The sequence below is a fragment of the Mustelus asterias genome, chromosome 3 (assembly GCF_964213995.1).
Source record: "Mustelus asterias chromosome 3, sMusAst1.hap1.1, whole genome shotgun sequence".
Taxonomy (NCBI): domain Eukaryota; kingdom Metazoa; phylum Chordata; class Chondrichthyes; order Carcharhiniformes; family Triakidae; genus Mustelus; species Mustelus asterias.
The window spans coordinates 4,481,668-4,503,963 of NC_135803.1; the positions used below are offsets into that span (position 1 = coordinate 4,481,668).

A 22,296-nucleotide genomic window follows, 5' to 3' on the forward strand; every position below is an offset into this window, starting at 1 on the left:
ACTCACCCACCACCCTCTGAGTGAAAAACTTACCCCTGACATCCCCCCTGTACCTACCCCCCAGCACCTTAAACCTGTGTCCTCTCATAGCAACCATTTCAGCCCTTGGAAATAGCCTCTGAGAGTCCACCCTATCCAGACCCCTCAACAAGTTGGGCAGAAGGGCCTGTTTCCATGATGTAAACCTCTCTGACTCTATGACTCTATGCCCTATTTGTGAAACAAATCCTGCACTCACCTGATGAAGGGGCAGTGTTCCTAAAGCGCGTGCTACCAAGTAAACCTGTTGGACTTTAACCTGGTGTTGTGAGACTACTTACTAATAAGGTTATGGGTGATGTGTTTTTGACCTTAACTCAATTTTCTGCCTGCAAGCCAGTGATAATCTTTGACCCCATTATTCAAGTAACTACTAACTTGACCTTACACATATCCATTGAGCCTGCTTCAACTGTTTTGACAGGAAGAATAATCCAAAGATGAGAATCAGCTGAGAACAGAAAATCATTTTAATCTCCGTCTTAAACGGGAGACCCTTTAATTTTGAATTATCAGGCTCCTTCTAGTTTCTCCCACAAGGGGAAACATCCTTTCAGAGTCCACATTATTAAACGTACTTTGGATCTTATTTATTTCAAAAAGATCACCGTTCAATTTCATTAATCCACAGGATACAAACCCAGCTTGCCTCACTAAGCCAGAAGGATACCTGAAGTAATTCTAAGGATTATGATATATTATGAAAGCCAGTGTACTGATTGTTGAAATACTGGTGGAGCAAACACTGGCTGGATCTCAGAGTTCATGTCAAAGCATTCAATACAAACGACTACTGAAAAACATGAGCAAAAACTGGAGGCCGCTTGTTTAAAAAGCTGAGCGAAAGCATTGTTTGAAATGAGAGTAAATCCTGGAAGTTGATCCTTTGTGAAAACAGCTGACGGAAGAATTGATTAACGAAGATTTGAAAGTATGCCTTTTATTGTGTAAACTCTGTTATTCATAACATTCGCGCCATTTTTTTGAAAATTAGTGAGAGAGAAGTAGTACCATTATGTCAACCTTTTAACGTTTAATAAATGTTTCTTTGTTGTTAAAAGCTAATTGACATTACTGCGACTTTTTTTGCTCCACGTTTTTTAAAAAGAATGTCGATGTTACAATTTCTTGAGCCAGGGCTCTATTCTGGGATCTTCCAGTACAGTTATAATATCAACTGGAATCAACAATTCAGCTACAACTGATGGCTCACTAATTTGAGTTGCCAAGTTTGTTCTGCAACGCGCTGATAGTTCCACACAAAATGGAGGGTAAGACAGATCTTACTCTCGAAAACGACTTTGCTGTGCTTGCTCCTACTGAATCTGTCATTGAAAAATTCCTCTTTGCCAAACAGCTAAGTGAGGAAGAGACTATTTATTTTCCACTTCTTGCTGGTTCCCTCATCAGCCTCCAACAGACCAATCTAGCTCTTACGTATGTTTGCTTTCGACCAACTTGCTCTGTAGTCGTGCTACCGACCCACCCTTTGTAATGGGCATTGAAGGCAGCCATCAAGTGTATTTCTGCGCTATTGCCACCCTAAACGATTCCTGCAAGTCGTGTTAAAGATGGAGGAGTTCTGATTCATCAGCTGAGGGATTGCCAGAAAAGATAACGGCGGAGGCTTCCTTACCCGCATTTGAGTTCAGAGCACGAGGCTAAATGGTTTCCAATGGCAATGTTACTTGTAAGGAAAATGGGATACAGATTTGGGCAGCTAAAACTCTAGTTCCATAGGGCATTGCTGAAACCACACCTGGAGTATTGTGTACATTATTCGCCTCCTTATTTAACGAATGATGTAAATGCATTAGACCCATACAAACTCTGCAGTGCGTTAAGATGCCATCTGACCCGAGTCCGCACCGACCTTGTGAAATAGCATCCCACCCAATTTCTCCCCTTGGCCCTATCCCCGTAACTACTTGCATTTACCATGACTGATAAGTCATAATAAACGCAAGGCAATTTGGAATGGCCAATCCACCTAACCTGCACGTCTTTGTACTCTGGAAGGAACTGGTGCATCCAGGTAGTGGCAGGTAGAGTGTGCGAACTCCATATCGACAGCGACACAACGCCAGAATCGAGCCCATGTCCCTGGCGCTGTAACCCAGCAGTGCAAGCCATTGTGCTACCATGCCGCCCAGTTAGAAGCAACGCAGAAAAGGCTTGCTACACAAGCACCAATAATGGGCGTGTTGTCTTGTGAGGAATGATTGGAGAGCTTTTATTCACTGGAGTTGAGAAGAGGAAGAGGCTACTTGATCAAAACCATTAAGGTTCGGAGCGGCGTTGGCAGAGTGAATGTTGGGAGATTGTTTGCTTTCGTTGAAGAATCTAGAGCAAGGATTCACTGTTTTAACATTGACATCTTCTTTATGTTCACAGTCATGATCGCCCCATGATGAAAATTGGCAGTCCCACAGAAATAGTTCACTCCCCTTGCATTTAACCTCGTCTATTCAAAATATGCCGTTCGCTCGGTCGTTTAACCTGTCTGCCGGAGTCCACATTGGCTGGCCAGTTTAACCGCCTATAGACGACAGCTGCATCATTCCTATCCCAGGAATCCTCGCAAACTGTTCCCCCATACCACTGGAGAATATTTCAACTCTTCCAGAGCAATTATTGAATCCTGCAGCGAGGCGCAACTCTGCAGCTAAAGATGTGGAAACAAAACCCCGCTTTTAAATTGCAATTGGAAGCAATTGCGTCATTGCGTTTACCGTGTTCTGAATTCCAACCCACAATTACTGTTGGACGACATTTATCGTAAAGATCCCGGGATTCTCAATGAGCAGGATTACTTTGTTGGGATACATATAGCTAACCTAAATGACCAACACGGATAGAGACAAGTAACATTTCGCACTCACGATTACTATTGTTTAACAAAAGACGTTGGACTCGGGGAGTGAACACAAATTTATTCTACTTCTGTCTGCTACCAGTCAGTTGAAATCCTGACCTACATCAAGAAAAATACGCTTTACATGTTGTGCGGTAATTCAGAACAGGAAGTTTAACGGTTGTGTAGAGAGCGTATTTGATTTCGATCTTGGGCTTTGGGCGTTGTTGGATAACCAAGCATTCACTGCCGATCCGTAACTGCTCTTGAGAAGGTGATGACACGACTCCTTTCAGTGCTGCAATCCGTCTGGTGAAGCTACACACAATTTATTTCAGAAAGCATTTCCGGGATTTTGAACTGGCGAAAGTGAAGGGATGGCAATATAATTCTAAATTAGTATAGCGGGTGGCACTGTGCGTCTCTGCTGGGGGGAGTGAATGTTTGTGAATGTGATGTCAATGAAGCGGGCTGCTTTTCTCCTTGATTGTGCCAATATTCTTGCGCGTTGTTGCAGCTGCACTCAACAAGGCAACTGGTGAGGATTCATAACTTGTAGATGGTGGACAGGATTTGGCGAGCAAATTAAAAATCCAACTTTCTTGTAGACTTTGTGACAACTAACTCTAGATCGCTGGGCCGGATACAAAAATCTCCCGTTCCAAGCATTTGTTCAGGGTGCCACCCCTTCAACCCTTGTCATTGAACGTTGAGAGAGCAACTAATAGAGCTGATGAATCAGTGGCGTTGGGTGAAAGAGACAGGGGATTGCAGGTGGCAACACAGGTGGAGAAGGTGGTGAAGAAGGCATATGGTATGCTTGCCTTTATAGGACGGGGTATAGAGTATAAAAGCTGGAGTCTGATGATGCAGCTGTATAGAACGCTGGTTAGGCCACATTTGGAATACTGCGTCCAGTTCTGGTTGCCGCACTACCAGAAGGACGTGGAGACGTTAGAGAGAGTGCAGAAAAGGTTTAGCAGGATGTTGCCTGGTATGGAGGGTCTTAGCTATGAGGAGAGATTGTGTAAACTGGGGTTGTTCTCCCTGGAAAGACAGAGAATGAGGGGAGATCTAATAGAGTTGTACAAGATTATGAAGGGGATAGATAGGGTGAACGGTGGGAAGCTTTTTCCCAGATCAGAAGTGACGTTCACGAGGGGTCACGGGCTCAAGCTGAGAGGGGCGAAGTATAACTCAGATATTAGAGGGATGTTTTTTACACAGAGGGTGGTGGGGGCCTGGAATACGCTGCCAAGTAGGGTGGTGGAGGCAGGCACGCTGACATCGTTTAAGACTTACCTGGATAGTCACATGAGCAGCCTGGGAATGGAGGGATACAAACGATTGGTCTAGTTGGACCAAGGAGCGGCACAGGCTTGGAGGGCCGAAGGGCCTGTTTCCTGTGCTGTACTGTTCTTTGTTCTTTGTACACTAAACTTCTTCAATACCCTAGTTAGACATCAGCTGGAGTATTCTGTTGAGCATATTTGGAGGCACAGAAGTCTCACAACACCAGGTTAAAGTCCAACAGTTTTTTTTTGGTAGCAAAGGCTGCTCCTTCATCAGGTGAGTGGGAGTTGGGTTCACAAACAGGACATACATGGACACAAACGGGGCATTTATAGACACCAACAGGGCAATACAGACAGAAACTCAGTCCAACGCTGGTATTTCCACATCAGAGCATTTTTGTGCCACACATTAGGAAGGATGTGAACACATTGCACGGATTGCAGAAGAGTTTTACAAGAATTGATCCGGGAACAGAAAACTTACGTTCTGAACATGAATTGTAGAATTTGGAACGGTTCACCGTATCGATGAGATGGGGAAGAAAATATTTGGCTGAAGTTTTCAAAATCATGAGGTGGATGGATAGAGTTCATCAGGAGAAACCATTCCCCCTCGTATGAAAATTGAGAACGAGAAGGCACCCATTTAAAACAATTTGCAAAAGAGGCAAAGTCAATTCAGAAAATAAATGAAAGATTTTCACTCAGCGAGTGGTTCAGGTCTGAAATGCACTGCCTGCAAAGTTGGTGAATGCAGGTTGAATTGAGACATTTAACAGAGCCTTTGATGGTTTCTGGAGGGTAACGAGAAAAAGGCAGGAGGATAGAATAAAGCCACAATGCTCATTTGTAGAATCTGTGCTGATCTGATGGGTCAAATGACCCTCCTCTCTATCATAACAAGTATGTGATTAGCAAAAGCGAATGAGGAAGTTTTCAGGGATATCTTAGTACCTCCAACTGTCAAAATAATAGACTCTGGCAATTATGAAATCTGGTGATGGAAAGACAATTCAGTTGGGCACTGTGAAGCGTGCCTGATGCTGCAGTTAGTACAGTGGGTATGGTGACGATACTGTGCCTTTAAGAAATGGATTTACGTCATTTTTCTTCTCAGGGGTACGTTGAAAATGCAACCTGATTACGCAGTGCTGAGTTGTCATATTTAGGAATTTTAATTGGTAAAAATAAGCTAACTCATTCATTAAACTGTATTGTTAAAATAAAAGTTGTTTTGACAAACATCTTGTGTGTTCATAGAATCATACCGGGATTGAAGCAGCATAATTTCACACTAATGCCAAGAAAAATTAATTAGTTTGGCTCTCGTCTAACTTCATATTCTATTTTGGATCTGGTCCCCTAACAGTGCTAATATTGCACGAAGGGTGTTGATGGGTGGTATGTAAATGCTTACATAGACTTAAATTGGGAAGAAATATTTACACTGAAGAAAATATCAAAAACGTACTCTACGGCCTTTATTAATATTAACCAAATACTTCTGAAACTGGATGCACCTTACATTTCTTCATACCTCCACTGTAGCGTATTTTCATTGAACTCATCTCTGGAAGGAAAATCATCACTTACTTCCACAAGAAATTACGGTAATTGGAACTTCACGATAGCATTGTAAAACGAAGTATGACACATAGCCACATAAGGAGATGTTATGTTTGGTTATAGAAATCGTGGTCAGAAAGATAGGTTTGAAGGCACCTCTTAACGAGGAAAGCAAGGTAGAGAATAACTTGAAAGTATGGTTTCAACTTAATTCCTAATCCTGTTGATTTGAGACAATAATCATGCAGGCAATAACAAGCAGTTTGGTGAAGTAACATATAAAATCATTAGTAAGTTGTAGATCAATACCTATTAAAGATAAGGCAGGATTTAATCAGTATACTCCGGCTCTTGATTTCTGGTTCAACCTTGTGCAGAGGTTTGCTTTTGGCCTGTGTTCTCTCTCTGTAATTTCAGCTTCCCTCTGGACATCAGGCACTTGCGGCACGACTTGCTCATGGAAGGTTTCTGCTTATTTTAATTCATTCCAAACCACAACCTCAGCCTGATCAATCATGCCATTGCGTTCTAATTGACCTGAATGAGGAGAGGCTAATTCGTAAGTGTTTTAACGAGTGCATGATCAATCTGTGATTGGGCTAGGTGGGCAGTATCAGTTTCTAATTGGTTTCTCGATGGTAATGGTCATCTACAGATGCCATTTCCCATTGATTTGACTGACACTTGAAGGTGTAAATTACTTGTGGGATTATTGCTCTCGTTTAAGTCTGTTTGCTAATTTACTTCCTTCTTGCTAAGATAAAATAATGATTCATAGAATCATAGAAACCCTACAGTACAGAAAGAGGCCATTCGGCCCATCGAGTCTGCACCGACCACAATCCCACCCCCATATCCCTACATATTTTACCCACTAATCCACGCATCCCAGGACACTAAGGGGCAATTTTAGCATAGCCAATCAACCTAACCCGCACATCTTTGGACTGTGGGAGGAAACCGGAGCACCCGGAGGAAACCCACGCAGACACGAGAAGAATGTGCAAACTCCACACAGACAGTGACCCGAGCCGGGAATCGAACCCAGGTCCCTGGAGCTGTGAAACAGCAGTGCTAACCACTGTGCTACCGTGCCGCATCTTCCTTGCCCTTCATTCAGGATGGTGGAAGTATGTTTCTTTGACTATATGATTTCTCCCCAACGTTGCAGCCTTAAATAATTGGTGCAACATCCTCATTAAATAAGACATTTATTGTTGCTGTTTTCGAGACATAGCTGGGTATTAGAAGATTAGGAAGTATTATTCTAAAATATTAAACACTGGTAGTATTAACAGTTATACAGAGTGTTTGCTAAATATATGTGCATTGCAGTAATTAGTGTTTAAAACCTAATATAGTAGTCGCCTTACATGTTCGGTTAATGCCCAGTATTTATGATAAACGTATAAACGATTATACAAACAAAACTACTAAGAAGATATTACAAAATATGCCATTAAAGTAAGGAATAAATTGAGCCAAATTCAACTGTTATTTTTCCCTAAAATACTTCAAATTAAATCAAACTAAATCAAGTGCACAGCTGTTGCAATTCTTGACTCAGGCTCTTCAAACCTGCTCCACCTTTAATTATCGTCATGGCTCATCATCCAACTCGCCCTATATCTTTTATCCCCTTTGCCCAAGTACTATATTTAACTGTTTCAAGGTTTATGCTACTAGTCTGTGAGACAGCTCCCCAATTGTGGCAAGAGCCCCCAGATGTTAGCAAGGAGAATGTTGCAAGGTGGATAGGGTTGTTTGTTTTGCAATTGTCTTTTCTGGTGCCTAGGTCGATGCCAGGTGGTCTGTCCGGTTTCATTTCTTTGTTTAGACTTTGTAGCGATTGATAGAACTGAGTTTTTTGCTAGGCCATTTCAGAGGGCAGTTGAGAGTCAACCACATTGCTGTGTCTCTAGAGTCACATGTAGGGTAGAGCAGGTAAGGACGGCAGATTTCATTCCCTAAAGGACATTAGTGAGCCAGATGGATTTTTCCGACAATCGACAATGGCTTCATGGTCATCAGTAGACTCTTAATTCCAAATATTTTTATTGAATTCAAATTCCACCAGCTGATGTGGTGGGATTCAAACCCAGCTCCTCAGATCATTATCTGGGTTTCTGGATTATTAGTCACGCCACTAAGCCATCGCTTCCCCCCAGCCCCCCTCCAATGCCATCCACGCCCTCCGTCCCCACTCCACAAAACCACCAGCACCACCACCAACAACAAAAAGTGTGGATATGTAAGGGAAGGTATTAAATACGAAATTAGAGATTCATGCAATAAGGGCACAAGAGTAATCATGGGTGACTTTTACTTACACATAGATTGGATAAGCGAAATTCGTAATGGAAGGAGAGTCTTGGAGTGTGTAGGTAAGTTATTTTTCGATGAATACATTGAGGAACTAACCATTGAACAGATTATTTCAGCCTGTTTAGAGTCCAAAAATGATCGAGCAACAATCTTCCCTTGGGGAAGCTTTCATAAAATGATATAATTATTGAGTGAAATCTTTGAATCCGAAACTGGGGTTCTGAATCTAAATAAAGGAAGGCAAGAGGATATGAGGGGTGAATTGGCAAAGATATTTTGAGGAACAATACTGAAGTGGTTGACAGCGGATATGGAAAGATTCATATTTTTTAAATGTGCATATGTATTGGAACAATTTTTAATTCCCACCTGGCACAAAAATTAAAGAAAACAGGTGGCTCAACAAAGGTTTAGAGAAGAAGTTAGGGATAATATTAAGTCAACAAATTAAATCCTTAGTTTTCAACAAGGTCTCCCATAGCAGACTACTATGTAAAGAAAAAGTACATATCATTGCAGGCAATGTCTTGAGATCGATAGAAAGCTGGTTCGCGGATAGGAAGGAAATAGTTGGTATAAATGGCTGCTTTTCTGATTGATAGTCAGTGAATAGTGGGGTTCCACAGGGATTTCTGCTAGGACCCCAACTGTTCACATTATATATTAATGATTTCGAAGAGGGAACTGAAAGTACTATCTCAAATTGTGATACAAAGTTGGGTGAGCTGTGATGGGGATGCAGAGATGTTTCCGCGTGATTTGGACAGGCTGAGTGTGTGGGCATATGCATCTGTTGCGAAGTTGGGTAGAGGAATTATAGATTTAGAGGTAGGAAGTTCGAATTTCGTCTTTGTAAACTTGTAAAATGCAAGTACAAGGAGAGCCCAAACTGAAACCTTTTGCATCGAAAGGCCAAGCAGCAGTTTTAACCAAGACAACAGGCTTTTGAATTTAGCCAATCAATTTAAATCAGACACTGAGATATCAAAAACATATTACATTTAAATTTGATGGTTTTGACAACCTAGGACCAATCCTATTGTGGGAAATATTGATATGTCATCACGTGTATGAAAGAAGGGGACAGTGGGACAAAGAGGGCAGAGCAAATACCTCTGCCAGAGGTAACAGCTCTGAACAACTCTCAAATCTGAACTCCGAGAGAGAGAATTTTTGGCTCTAATAGCTTTATCTATGTCTTAAAGTACTCAGCATCTAGTTAGCAAAGGTATCAAAGGGGAAAGAAGTTCCAGACAGAAGAATCAACAGAGAAGGCCCAGAATATTTTGAAAGACACAGAACTTGGTTGTAATTGAGAGAGTGACTAAATTATATTTTGTTAATGAATGGGAAATGTATTTATCTGAACAGCATACCAGTAGAATCTCGCTTCATTCTGGAATAAAGCTAATGTGGGCCCATTATTTAAGAAGGGTAGGAAGGATAACCCGGGTAATTATAGGCCGGTGAGCTTGACGTCCGTGGTGGGGAAGTTGTGGGAGAAGATTCTTAGAGAGAGGATGTATACGCATTTAAGAACAAAGAACAAAGAACAGTACAGCACAGGAAACAGGCCCTTCGGCCCTCCAAGCCTGTGCCGCTCCTTGGTCCAACTAGACCAATCGTTTGTATCCCTCCATTCCCAGGCTGCTCATGTGACTATCCAGGTAAGTCTTAAACGATGTCAGCGTGCCTGCCTCCTCCACCCTACTTGGCAGCGCATTCCAGGCCCCCACCACCCTCTGTGTAAAAAACGTCCCTCTGATGTCTGAGTTATACTTCGCCCCTCTCAGCTTGAGCCCGTGACCCCTCGTGATCGTCACCTCCGACCTGGGAAAAAGCTTCCCACTGTTCACCCTATCTATACCCCTCATAATCTTGTATATCTCTATTAGATCTCCCCTCATTCTCCGTCTTTCCAGGGAGAACAACCCCAGTCTACCCAATCTCTCCTCATAGCTAAGACCCTCCATACCAGGCAACATCCTGGTAAACCTTCTCTGCACTCTCTCTAATGCCTCCACGTCCTTCTGGTAGTGCGGCGACCAGAACTGGATGCAGTACTCCAAATGTGGCCTAACCAGCGTTCTATACAGCTGCATCATCAGACTCCAGCTTTTATACTCTATACCCCGTCCTGTAAAGGCAAGCATACCATGTGCCTTCTTCACCACCTTCTCCACCTGTGTTGCCACCTTCAAGGATTTGTGGACTTGCACACCTAGGTCCCTCTGTGTTTCTATACTCCTGATGACTCTACCATTTATTGTATAACTCCTCCCTACATTATTTCTTCCAAAATGCATCACGTCGCATTTATCCGGATTAAACTCCATCTGCCACCTCTCCGCCCAATTTTCCAGCCTATCTATATCCTGCTGTATTGCCCGACAATGCTCTTCGCTATCCGCAATTCCAGCCATCTTCGTGTCATCCGCAAACTTGCTGATTACACCAGTTACACCTTCTTCCAAATCATTTATATATATCACAAATAGCAGAGGTCCCAGTACAGAGCCCTGCGGAACACCACTGGTCACATACCTCCAGCCGGAAAAAGACCCTTCGACCACTACCCTCTGTCTCCTATGGCCAAGCCAGTTCTCCACCCATCTAGCCACTTCTCCTTGTATCCCATGAGCCTTAACCTTCTTAACCAACCTGCCATGTGGGACTTTGTTAGAAAGGAATAAACTCATTAACGATAGTCAGCATGGTTTTGTGAGAGGGAGGTCATGCCTCACTAACCTGGTGGAGTTTTTTGAAGAAGTAGCTAGAATGGTTGACGAGGGAAGGGCCGTAGATGTTGTCTATATGGACTTTAGTAAAGCGTTTTACAAAGTCCCTCATGGTAGGTTGGTGCAAAAGGTTGGATCTCATGGGATAAAGGGGGAGGAGGCTAGATGGGTGGAGAACTGGCTTGGTCACAGAATGTGGAGATGCCGGCGTTGGTCAAAGAAGACAGAGGGTGGTAATGGAAGGGTCTTTTTCCGGCTGGAGGCCTGTGACTACTGGTGTTCCTCAGGGCTCTGTATTGGGACCTCTGCCGTTTGTGATTTATATAAACGATCTGGAAGAAGGTGTAACTGGGGTGATCAGTAAGTTTGCAGACGACACAAAATTGGCAGGACTTGCAGATAGTGAGGAGCATTGTCAGAAGCTACAGAAGGATATAGATAGGCTGGAAATTTGGGCAAAGAAATGGCAGATGGAGTTCAATCCTGATAAATGCGAAGTGATGCATTTTGGTAGAAATAATGTAGGGAGGAGCTATACGATAAATGGCAGAACCATAAAGGGTGTAGATACGCAGAGGGACCTGGGTGTGCAGGTCCACAGATCCTTGAAGGTGACTTCACAGGTGGAGAAGGTGGTGAAGAAGGCATATGGCATGCTTGCCTTTATAGGACGGGGCATAGAGTATAAAAGTTGGGGTCTGGTGTTGCAGATGTATAGAACGTTGGTTCGGCCGCATTTGGAATACTGCGTCCAGTTCTGGTCGCCACACTACCAGAAGGACGTGGAGGCTTTGGAGAGAGTACAGAGGAGGTTTACCAGGATGTTGCCTGGTATGGAGGGGCTTAGTTGTGAGGAGAGATTGGGTAAACTGGGGTTGTTCTCCCTGGAAAGACGGAGGATGAGGGGAGACTTAATAGAGGTGTATAAAATTATGAAAGGCATAGATATGGTGAACGGTGGGAAGCTTTTCCCCGGGTCGGTGGTGACGTTCACGAGGGGTCATAGGTTCAACGTGAGGGGGGGGAGGTTTAACACAGATATTAGAAGGACATATTTTACACAGAGGGTGGTGGGGGCCTAGAATGCGCTGCCAGGCAAGGTGGTGGAGGCGGACACACTGGGAACGTTTAAGACTTATCTAGACAGCCATATGAACGGATTGGGAATGGAGGGATACAAAAGAATGGTCTAGTTTGGACCAGGGAGCGGCATGGGCTTGGAGGGCCGAAGGGCCTGTTCCTGTGCTGTATTGTTCTTTGTTCTTTGTTCTTTGAATAGTTAATAGTTGGAAGGGATTTGTTCGGTTTGTTAATAGTTTAGTTAATTTGCTCAGTGTTAGTTAGAAAATTAAACCATTACGTCTTGATTTTAGAGAGAGTGTCAGGGATTTATTTTTTATTTAACCACTAAAAATTGTTGAAGAGCAGGACGCACTCCTTCAAACAATCTTTTTTTAAATGGAATATAGGGCAAGGTCCTCGTCTTTGGTTTTTTCGGTGTTGTTTCTTACAGGGGGATGAAACTCTGCTTAATCAGGCATGGCAGATGCAGTATGCTGTGGATAAATGAGAGGTTATCCACATTGGTAGCAATAATGGGAGGACAGATTATTGTTGAATGTGTCTAAACTGAGAGACGTGGATACTCAGCGAGAGCTTGGTACCCTCGTGCATCAGTGGCTGAAAGGCAGTGCGCAGACACATGGGCCAGTAAAGAAGGCAAATGGTATGTTCACCTTCATAGCGAGAGGATTTAAGTATGGTGATGTTTTGCTACAAATCTACAGTGCCTTGGTGTGGCCAAACCAGGAATATTGTGTGCAGTTTTGGTATTCTTATCTGAGGAAAGACGTCCTGGCAATAGAGGGAGTACAACAAAGGTTTACCAGACTGATCCGTGGGATGGCAGATCTGTCATTATGAGGATAGATTAAGTCGGTTAGGATTATGTTCACTAGATTTAGAAGAGTGAGGGCGGATCTCACAGCAACATATAAAAATCTAAAAGAGCTAGACAGGATAGATTCAGGAAGAACGTCCCAATAGTGGGGATGACCAGAACTAAGGGTCATAGCTTGAGGATAAGGGGTACACCATTTAGAACTGAAGTGAGGAGATATTCTTTCACCCAACAGCTAGTGATATGAGTGGAATTCGTCACCACGGAAAGTACTTGAGGCCAAAATGTTGTGTGATTTCAAGAAGAAATTAGATATAGCTCTTGAGGCTAAAGGGACCAAGTGATATGGGAGGAAGGGGGGAACAACATATTGAATTCAATGATCAGCCTTCATGAAAAAAATGAATGGCGGAGCAGGTTGGAAGGGCCAAATGGCCTATTCCTGCTTCTTGTTTCTATGTCTCTATGTTTCAGAAAGAAAACATATAAAATTGCCAGAAAAACACAGCCTACCTAAGGATTGGGACGGTTTTAGAATTCAACAAAAATTGTGAAAAAATGATCAAAAGTGTGAAAAGGAAGTATGAGAGTAAAATCTCTGGGAACATAGAAACTGGCCTTATAAACTTCTATAATATGTGAAGAAAAAATATTTATTGAAGGCAAATGTAGGTCCCGTACAATGAGAAGCTGGGAAAATCGTAATGGGGAATAAAGAAATGGCAGAAGTATTCAGCACAAACTTACATTCTATCTTCACAAAAGAGGGCACAAGTAACCTCCCAGAAATCGGAGGAAACCAATGGTCTAGTTAATGGGTGAAATTGAGGCAAATCTGTATCAGTAAGAAAATCGTGCTGGTGAAGTTAATGTGGTCAAAGTCTGACAGACCACTAGGTCTTGACAATCTACATACCAGGATATTAAACGAAGTGGCACTGGAAAAACTGGATGAATTTGTGACATCTTCCAAAATTCTATAGACTCTGGTGCAGTTCCCATCGATTGGAAGGTGGCACATGCAACTCTATTGTTAAACGGGAAAGAAACGTACAAAAAGAGAGTTACGGACAAGCTAGTATGACATCAGTAATGAGGAAGTTGCAAAACAATTATAAAAGATGGACTACAGGGCATTTGGAAAGCACTAACAAGGTTGGACAAATCCAGCATTGGTTTATTAAAGGCAAATCATGTTTAACAAATCTGCTGAAATTTTTGAGGATGCAAATAATAGAATAGATCAGAGAATGGGTGTGTGAATTTATACTTTCAGGAGGTGTTTAACTCGGTCCCTCATCAGAATTTATTAAGCAAAATTAATGGACGTGGGATGCATTGGAAATAATTGGGTATTTTTTTGATTGGCAGCATTGACTTGTGGGGTCTGCAAGATCAGTGCTTGGGCCTCAGCCATTCACGAAATATATAAATTACCTGAATCAGGGAACAAATTAAGACATTTCCAAGTTTGCTGACAACACAAAACTGGACACAGTATTGAGGAGGAACCAAGGAAGCTTCCAGATGACATGGATACGTTGGCTGAGCATGCAGACTCATGTCAAATGAGGTACAATGTGTCAAAATGTGAATTTACAAACATCAATGTGAACTAAAACTAGAAGGGAAGAGCATTGTTAAATTGTAATAAATTCGAAAATGTGCATGTACAAAGGGATCTAGGTGTCATTATTAGCAAGTGAATCGAAGTGGCAAGGCAGTTGCAAGCAGTTAGGAAGGCAATGGTACGTTTAACCTGCATTGCAAGGCAATTTGATATCAGAAGTAGTGACGTCTTACTGCAGTTATACCGGGACTTGTTGTGACCACATCTGGTGGTGTGTGGCATGCAGTTTTGGTGTCCAAACCCAATGATTTACTTGCCATAGAGGGTTTGGAGCGCATGCTTTCTAGACTGACGGAGGGATTGGTGGAGCAATTCTATGAAGAGATTGATTCCGCGAGGGTTGTATGCACTGGCATTTGGAGAGCTGAGAAAAGATCTAATGGAAACTTATCAAATCCCAATAGAGCGGGACATATTAAGTGCAAGGAGAATGTTTACGCTAGTTTGGGGGCGTGGGGGGGGGGGGCGGCGGGAGCAAGGACACAGAGGTCCAGGAAACGTGGACGCAGTCTCAGGATACGAGGTGGACTATTTAGGATTGAGATTAAGAAGTATTTATTCACTCAAAGAAACCTGGGGAATTGTCCACCACAGACGGCTGTGGAGATCAATTGACTGAATCTACTCAAGATGTCAATGGCAAAAAGGGGAGAAATGTTGAATATGGCAGTGAGAAAAAAATGTTCAGCCATGATCATATTGAATGGCGAAGCAGGTTCGAAGGGCTGAATATCCTACACCTGGCCGTAGTTTTTATGTTTCTATGTTTATGAGCATTATTTTGTGGCCCAGAAAAAGACGCAAAATTGACTTAGAACATTGCAGGCTACACAACATCTTTGTTGTGCAGCCTGCACTGCGTGAAATATCCGTAATCATGGCAGAAGTAACATGTAGCTGGGCGCACAGGTAACAGGACGCACATCCAAAGATCTTTCCCAGAGAGCCATGCAACTGAAGTATCGGCATCAGGGGCCCACTGAAATTTCACGGAAGTATAAGTTTCAAGAGGATGAAGAAGCGCTCTGCAACATAGCCATAATTCAAACTATTGCTTAATGAAAAAAAACTTGAATAAACACCAAATTGATTCGTGATTATAGCTATACTTTCAGCATTAACACATGTCCAGAGTAAATTACTGTCTTGCAGTCTCAGGTCCCGATTTTACCATTGCGAAAACGGGCGCGAAAACTTGGTAAAGTCGGGCGTTAGGCCATTAACACGATCCACGACTGCATCCACACAGATGCCCACTTTACCAAGGCCCGGAAATGGCCGCGATCCGATTCGCGCCCAAAATGGGCGCAACAGCGATTTAAATGCATTTGCACGCATTTAAGCTGAATTAATGGGCTGCCTGCCAGACTTTACCAGCATTTTGTCTCTTTACCATTGTGTTTGCACGTCCAGATTCGGTGCGAAATAGACATCCTCGGCAGAGGACTGTTTGAGCGCTCCAGCTTCTGAAGACGTAAGTTCAGAGTTTGCAACGGCTCTCTGACTCAGATCGTTCTTGGGGGGGGGGGGGGGGGAGGCAAGGGAGGTGGGTCAGATAATTCTCTGGTGAGGGGGGTGGTGGGGGGACAAAGGCGGGTCAGATGTATCTCTGGTGGTCGAGGGGCAGGGAGGAGGGAGGCCCGATCATTCTCTGGTGGGGGGGAGGGAGAAGGCAGGTCAGATGTGGGGGAGCACAGGGAGGAGGGAGGCCCAATCATTCTCTGGTGGGGGGTGGGGCAATCATTCTTTGGTGGAGGGGGGAGGAAGGAGGGAAGCCAGATCGTTGTCTGGTGGGAGGGAGGGAGGAGGGAGGCCAGATCATTATCTGGCATAGGGAGGAGGGAGGCCAGATCATTGTCTGGTGAGGGAGTGGGGGGTGGGAGATCAGATAGTTCCCTGGTGCAGGGGCGGAGAGGTGAGGGAAGAAGGAGGCCAGATAGTTGTATGACAGGGGGGAAGGGCAGGGGGGGATTGCTGCCACTCTGTGGGTGATCGGTGGGGGGGTCGCGATCGGTCTGGGTAGCGGAGGGTGGGCCGATAAGGGGGACAGTTTTGTTGTGGGGGTGGAGTCATGTCTGTTGGGGACCATCGCTCTTGCATTTCACTCCCTGGCCACTTTTTGTGGCCCAGGAGCTATGTGGCAGGGGTGCGTTTTTCAAATTTTTTTTCTCACTGCGCATGCACAGATCGGAGCTGCAGCATTTCGGGTGCAATAAGCCCCACCAATAGCACGATTCAGACCCGTGATTTTTTTTTTCAGGCAAAGTGCGTATGGGGGCGCCTGAGAGCATATTTCCAAGTTGGATCTGAATTGCGCCCAGATTCAACGCTTAGAATGAAAATGGTAAAATGAGGGCCCGATTTTACCATTGTATTGCGCCAGTTTTCGGGCACGAAAACTTGGTAAAGTCGGGCAAGAGGCCATTAATGTGATCCGTGCCTGCATCCACGCAGATGCCCACTTTACCAAGGCCCAAAAATGGCCGCAATCCGAATCGTGCCTGAAACGGGCGTAATGGCGATTTAAATGCATTGCCCAACTTTACCAACACTTCCCCCTTTACCATCGCATCCGCCAATCTGGAATCAGCATGAAACGGACTTACTCAATATAAGTCTGATTCGGGGGCTTCATCAGTGAGGGTGGGTGAGGAGGTAAGTGCATGGCATCCAACGGCTCTCTGCTACTTATGGGTGTCCTGCTGTTGTGGCCATTTTCTGTCTCAGGTCGGTGGCTGCTCTGCGAGTGTGTGGTGGGAGTCGGGGGCTGCTGCTCTGCAGGGTCTCCAATGTCTGTCTTGCAGCACGGACCTGGGTCTCAGCACTGACCTCGGGTCTTGCAGTGCTGCGAGGTCCTAGCGCATTCAGCTCACTTCCAGCTAAAGGATGTGCACAAAGCCCTTGCAGATACCACTGCTGCAACCTCTCAAGGAGCTGTGATTGTGGGGAGCATGTGGCAGGAGGAATTGGGGGGCATGGGGTGCTCTGATTGTGGGGAGCATATGGCTGGAGGAATTGGGGGGCATGGGGGGGGGGCTGTGATTGTGGGAAACATGTAGTTGGGGGAATTGGCAGGGCGGGGGGGCTCTGATTGTTGATGTGCTGGGAGCAAGCAGCATTCCATGACTTCCCTCCACCCTCCCCCCCTTCAGAGTGATGAGATGCTTTTGCAATACAACCAATCGATCTTTCTGTTGTTTTGGTTGCTGCTGGAGCTGAGGAGGAGGAACTGGAGGAACAATTGCGGGCACAGGAGGCCCGGGCCTAACCACTTGGAGGACCAGAGGGAGATGACCACCAGAGGCAAGAGGTGGCCACCATTCACCCAGAGTGGGGGCATAGGAGAAGGCGGGCGCAGAGACCCTGGCAGTTCTGTGCACAAGTGTCCTTTCAGGAGATATCAGACACCGTATGCTGCTGACGTCTTTGACTCCGAAAGGAGACCGTGCAACAGCTGTGGAACCTGTTGCAGGACCTGGCACCCAGAAGCCCAGGGGGGAGGGTGGGGGGAGGGGGGAGGCGATGTGGGGGGGGGGCGATGTGGGGGGGTGCACCCATTCTTGGTGGCTGTAAAATTGATAGCTGCTCTGAACTTCTATGCGACTGGTTCTTCCCAGAGCTCGAGCGGAGATGTCTGTGGCATCTCCCAGTCTTCAGTGCATACCTGTGTCAAGCAGGTCACTGAAGCCCTGTATGCTCGGGCTGGGCAGTATATTAAGTTCAACCTGGACCAGGCCCATCAAGAAGACCAGGCTGCCAGATTCACTGCAATTGTGGGGATGCCGAATCAGCTGGGGGCGATTGACTGCACCCACATCACCCTCAAGGCCGTCCTACAGAATCCATGAAGATTTGCTAACAGAAAGGGATTCCACTCCCTGAATGCACAAATCATGTGCGACCACAATATGATCATCATGCATGTCTGCACCAGACATCCAGGCAGCGTGCATGACAGCTTCACTGTCAGGAGCTCGGACATCCCGGAGGCATTTGAGGAGGAACCCAGGCTGCGGGGGTGGCTCCTGGGTGAGATGGGTTACCCGTTTTGGACATGGCTGATGACGCCTATGCGGAGGCCTGTGTCTGAGGCGGGGACCCACTATAATGAGGCCCATGTAGCCATCCGCCTGAGTAGAGAGGTGCATTGGGCTCCTCAAGATGCGATTCCGGTGCTTGGACTGATCTGGAGGTGCTCTGCAGTATAGCCCCCTGATCTCCTCCCGCATAGTGGTGGTGTGCTGTGCCTTGCACTATCTGGCTCTGCAGCAAGGTGACCTCTTGGAGGAGGAAGAGGACATGGAGGATGACCAGCCGCCGTCACTGGGGAGGATGAACAGCAGGAGGAGGAGGAAGAGGAGGAGGAGTAAAAGGAGGAAGAGAATGCCTTGAAACGCCAGCCAGGTGGTGCAGGGCTGACATCTCAACTGAGGCATGCGAGGGCAGCAAGAGAGGCTCTGATAACCAGGCGGTTCAGTCGCTAGGAGTTGGTGACTGTGGGTTCCATTCCCCACTCCCCCCCCAAATGCCTTCAACATATCCTGCACATTGTCACACCAGAGTAGTGGGCCTATGTACTCTGTGTTAGTAAGTTTTATTGGCAGGCAGGAGGGTGATGACGACTCACTAAGCACTATTCTGACGATGCCCTGGTGCAAACTACTCCGACTCCTATCTGAACTCCACATACTCACTGGCACCTGGGCCCACGTCTGTCCAGTGGATGAGGGATCTGAAATCTGCATACAGGGCCCTGGGGCAGGTGGGATGGGAGACGGAAGGTAATCGCTCGTGGGATATGAGAGATCAATGGTTTCCTTTTCTCAGTGACGTTGCATTGAGGGGCCACCACAACTGATATCACCATAAGGCATCCATCGGGTGATCGTCAATGGGGCAGGAATCATTTTCGAGACAACTTGTTCACAGGTGGGTGTTGAAAGAAACATTTATTTACAATAAAGACATTTAGATAAGCTGTTGTAACATAATAACTTGTGAAAAGAAAACGTTAAGGTGCTTACATTTCTTTCTAACTAGTGCAGCCCTTCCCCCATGCCATATCAGTGCAACTACAACTTCCTAACCTTAAGTGGCCTCCCACTACATCTCAGTGACTCCCCAGAATGGACATTGGGGGTGGAGGGGGCCAGCTGCCTACCTCAGCCCGTGGCCTGTTAAGCGCATGGCGGGCGTCCTCTGGAGGCCCTGGACCTTGAGGACGCAGGCTTGCTTCCAGGTGTCTGGGATGTTTCCGTGACACCCTCTTCATCCTGCTGTCCCTGAGATGCCCCAGTGTCAGGGAGGGGGGAGTCAGAAGTTGTTGCCATAGCCACAGTCTCCGGGCTGGAAGGCCACTTTGTGAGCTCGAGCCCCTCCTCCTCCCTTGGGGTCCCTGCTGGCCCCTGGATCGTTCCATGGGACACTGGTTCTTCTGCAGTGAGGTCCAGAAACTCTAGTGTCACCTGGCACTACCAGTTCTGGAGGATCACCTGCGTCCTATCCATGGTGGTTGACTTCTGCAATCACCATTTAAGTCATGGGCCATCTCTCATTGGCCGCAGCAAGTGCCCTCTGGGACTGGGCCATGCTATGCAAGCCCTCAGCTGTGGCCCTCTGAGACTGGGCCACCTTCTCAGGGTTGCTGCCATTGCCCACTGTGACTCAGCGCTGTCCCACTGGGTCTCCTGCAAGCTCTCGAGCCTGTCAACCATGGGCTGCAGAATCTAGAGAAGCCTGTTCTATCCCTCCGCTGTGGCCTGCTATGACTCAGCCACTGCTTGGAGCCTGCCACCCATTGTGAGGATCCCCTGCCCCAGGCTTTCCATGGCAGACGCCACCCTTGCAGTGTTGGCCTCGGAAGCATGCAAGACAGGCAATAGCTGGCCCACCTGAAAGCTCTGGGACTCCTCCCAGCAGCCTCGCAGTTGGTCCAGTGTGGCTGTCAGTCCCTCCTGCATTCCCTGGCTCTGTTGCTGCACCTGCAGCAGCTGAGGGAGAAGTGATCTCAGAGGACCAGCATGTCGCCTGGGCCAGCTGAGTCCTCACTTCCGGGAGGCCCCCGCTCACCAGAGGCCTCGGACGTTCCCTCCTCCACCTGATGTACATCAGCAGATGTGTCATGCTCATCAGAATGTGACCCAGAAGCCTTAACACGAACTGGATCCACCAACGTGTCATTTTCTGTGATGGTGACTTGTCAGGTACAAGCTGATAGATAAACGGTGCCACCCTCGGAGGTCCCTTCACCCATAATCTCTGAGGACTCATCCGAGCTATCGTTGTCAGGATGGGTGGAAGCTGTAGCCGGGGCCTGCAGTCCAGAAGGCTCTGGGGCGTCCGTATCTGTCCCTGCAACACAGGACACAAGGTTAAGTGCAAGGGAGTGAGAGGAATCCGGGATGCCAAACACATGAATCACATGTCTCCATTGAACATAGAACAAAGAACCCAGAAAATTACATCACAGGAACAGGCCCTTCCGTCCTCCAATCCTGTAGCGACCAGTCTGCCCATCTGATTTGTTAGCCTCTACCCTTCCGGAGGAATATGCTTCTATTCCCATCCCATTCAGATAGCTGTAGAGATGCCCCTTAAATATCTATATCGTTTCTGCATCCAGAACATCGACTGGTAGTGAGTTCCAGGGACCCACTACCCTCTCTCTGAAAATAAACATGCCTCTTACATCTCCCTAGCAGCCGAAACTCGTGCCCCCAAGAAGTTGTCTCAAAGTGAGTGTAGGAATGACAGGTGCTCACGTCTGGACGGCAGCCCGACCATGCTATCACTGACAGCCTGCATCTCCCCTCCTCTGGAGAGTGCCAGCGCCCACTCCTCAAAGGGAGTGAGGACCCGGAAGTCTGGCTCACCACCCCTTCTTCGCCCACTCACGGGTGTTGTGCTCAGTCTTCTGTGGAGACAGAAGGAGCCATGAAAGAAATGGTGATATGGCTTCTGCAGAGAATCAGGTGGTGACCCTCAGAGGGCAAATACAGTGAGGCTCATTGAGCGGAAGGCAAGAAGGTGCTTGGGAGTCAGGGGCTGGAAGCATGCAGGATGCTGGGGATGGGAGGATCTGGGGGACTTATGGGGAACATGTTAAATGGGGTTCAGCACTCACCCTTGTTGCACAGATGAAGTCATAGAGTCATCGAGAGTCATGGGGGTTTATAGCATGAAACAGGCTCTTCGGCCCAACTTGTCTATGCCGCCTTTTTTTTAAAATCCCTAAACTAATCCCAGTTGGCCCCTTTTCCCTCTGTACCTATTTTACCCATGTAACTGTCTAAATGCTTTTTAAAAGACAAAATTGTACCCACCTCTACTACTACCTCTGGCAGCTTGTTCCAGACACTCACCACCCTCTGTGTGAAAACATTGCCCCTCTGGACACTTTTGTATCTCTCCCCTCTCACCTTGAACTTATGCCCTCTAGTTTTTGACTTCCCTACTTTTGGGAAAATATATTGACTATCTAGCTGATCTAGGCCCTTCATTACTTTATAGACCTCTATAAGATCACCCCTCAGCCTTCTACACTCCAGAGAAATAAGTCCCAGTCTATTCAGCCTCTCCTTATAACTCAAACCATCAAGTCCCGGTTGCATCCAAGTAAATCTTTTCTGCACTCTTTCTAGTGTAATAATATCCTTTATATGACAGGGTGACCAGAACTGTACACAATACTCCAAGTGTGGCCTTACCAATGTCTTGTAGCACTTCAACAAGACGTCCCAACTCCTGTATTCAATGTTGTGACCAATGAAACCAAGCATGCTGAATGCCTTCTTCACCACCCTGTCCAACTGTAACTCCACTTTCAAGGAGCTATGAACATGTACCCCTAGATCTCTTTGTTCTGTAACTCTCCCCAACACCCTACCATTAACTGAGTAAGTCCTGCCCTGGTTCAACCTACCAAAATGCATCACCTCGCATTTATCCAA

The 22,296-nt window shown here is 46.1% G+C and overlaps 1 protein-coding gene across 1 annotated transcript in view; it reads right to left on the minus strand.

Annotated features, from left to right (window-relative positions):
* LOC144485317 (scavenger receptor cysteine-rich domain-containing protein DMBT1-like) overlaps nucleotides 1–22,296 on the minus strand; it is a 118,091-nt gene that overhangs the window by 69,993 nt on the left and 25,802 nt on the right. The window contains exon 2 of the mRNA XM_078203521.1: nucleotides 2,499–2,640. Coding sequence (XP_078059647.1) covers nucleotides 2,499–2,640 — 142 coding nt within the window. The remainder of the gene's footprint in view (nucleotides 1–2,498; nucleotides 2,641–22,296) is intronic.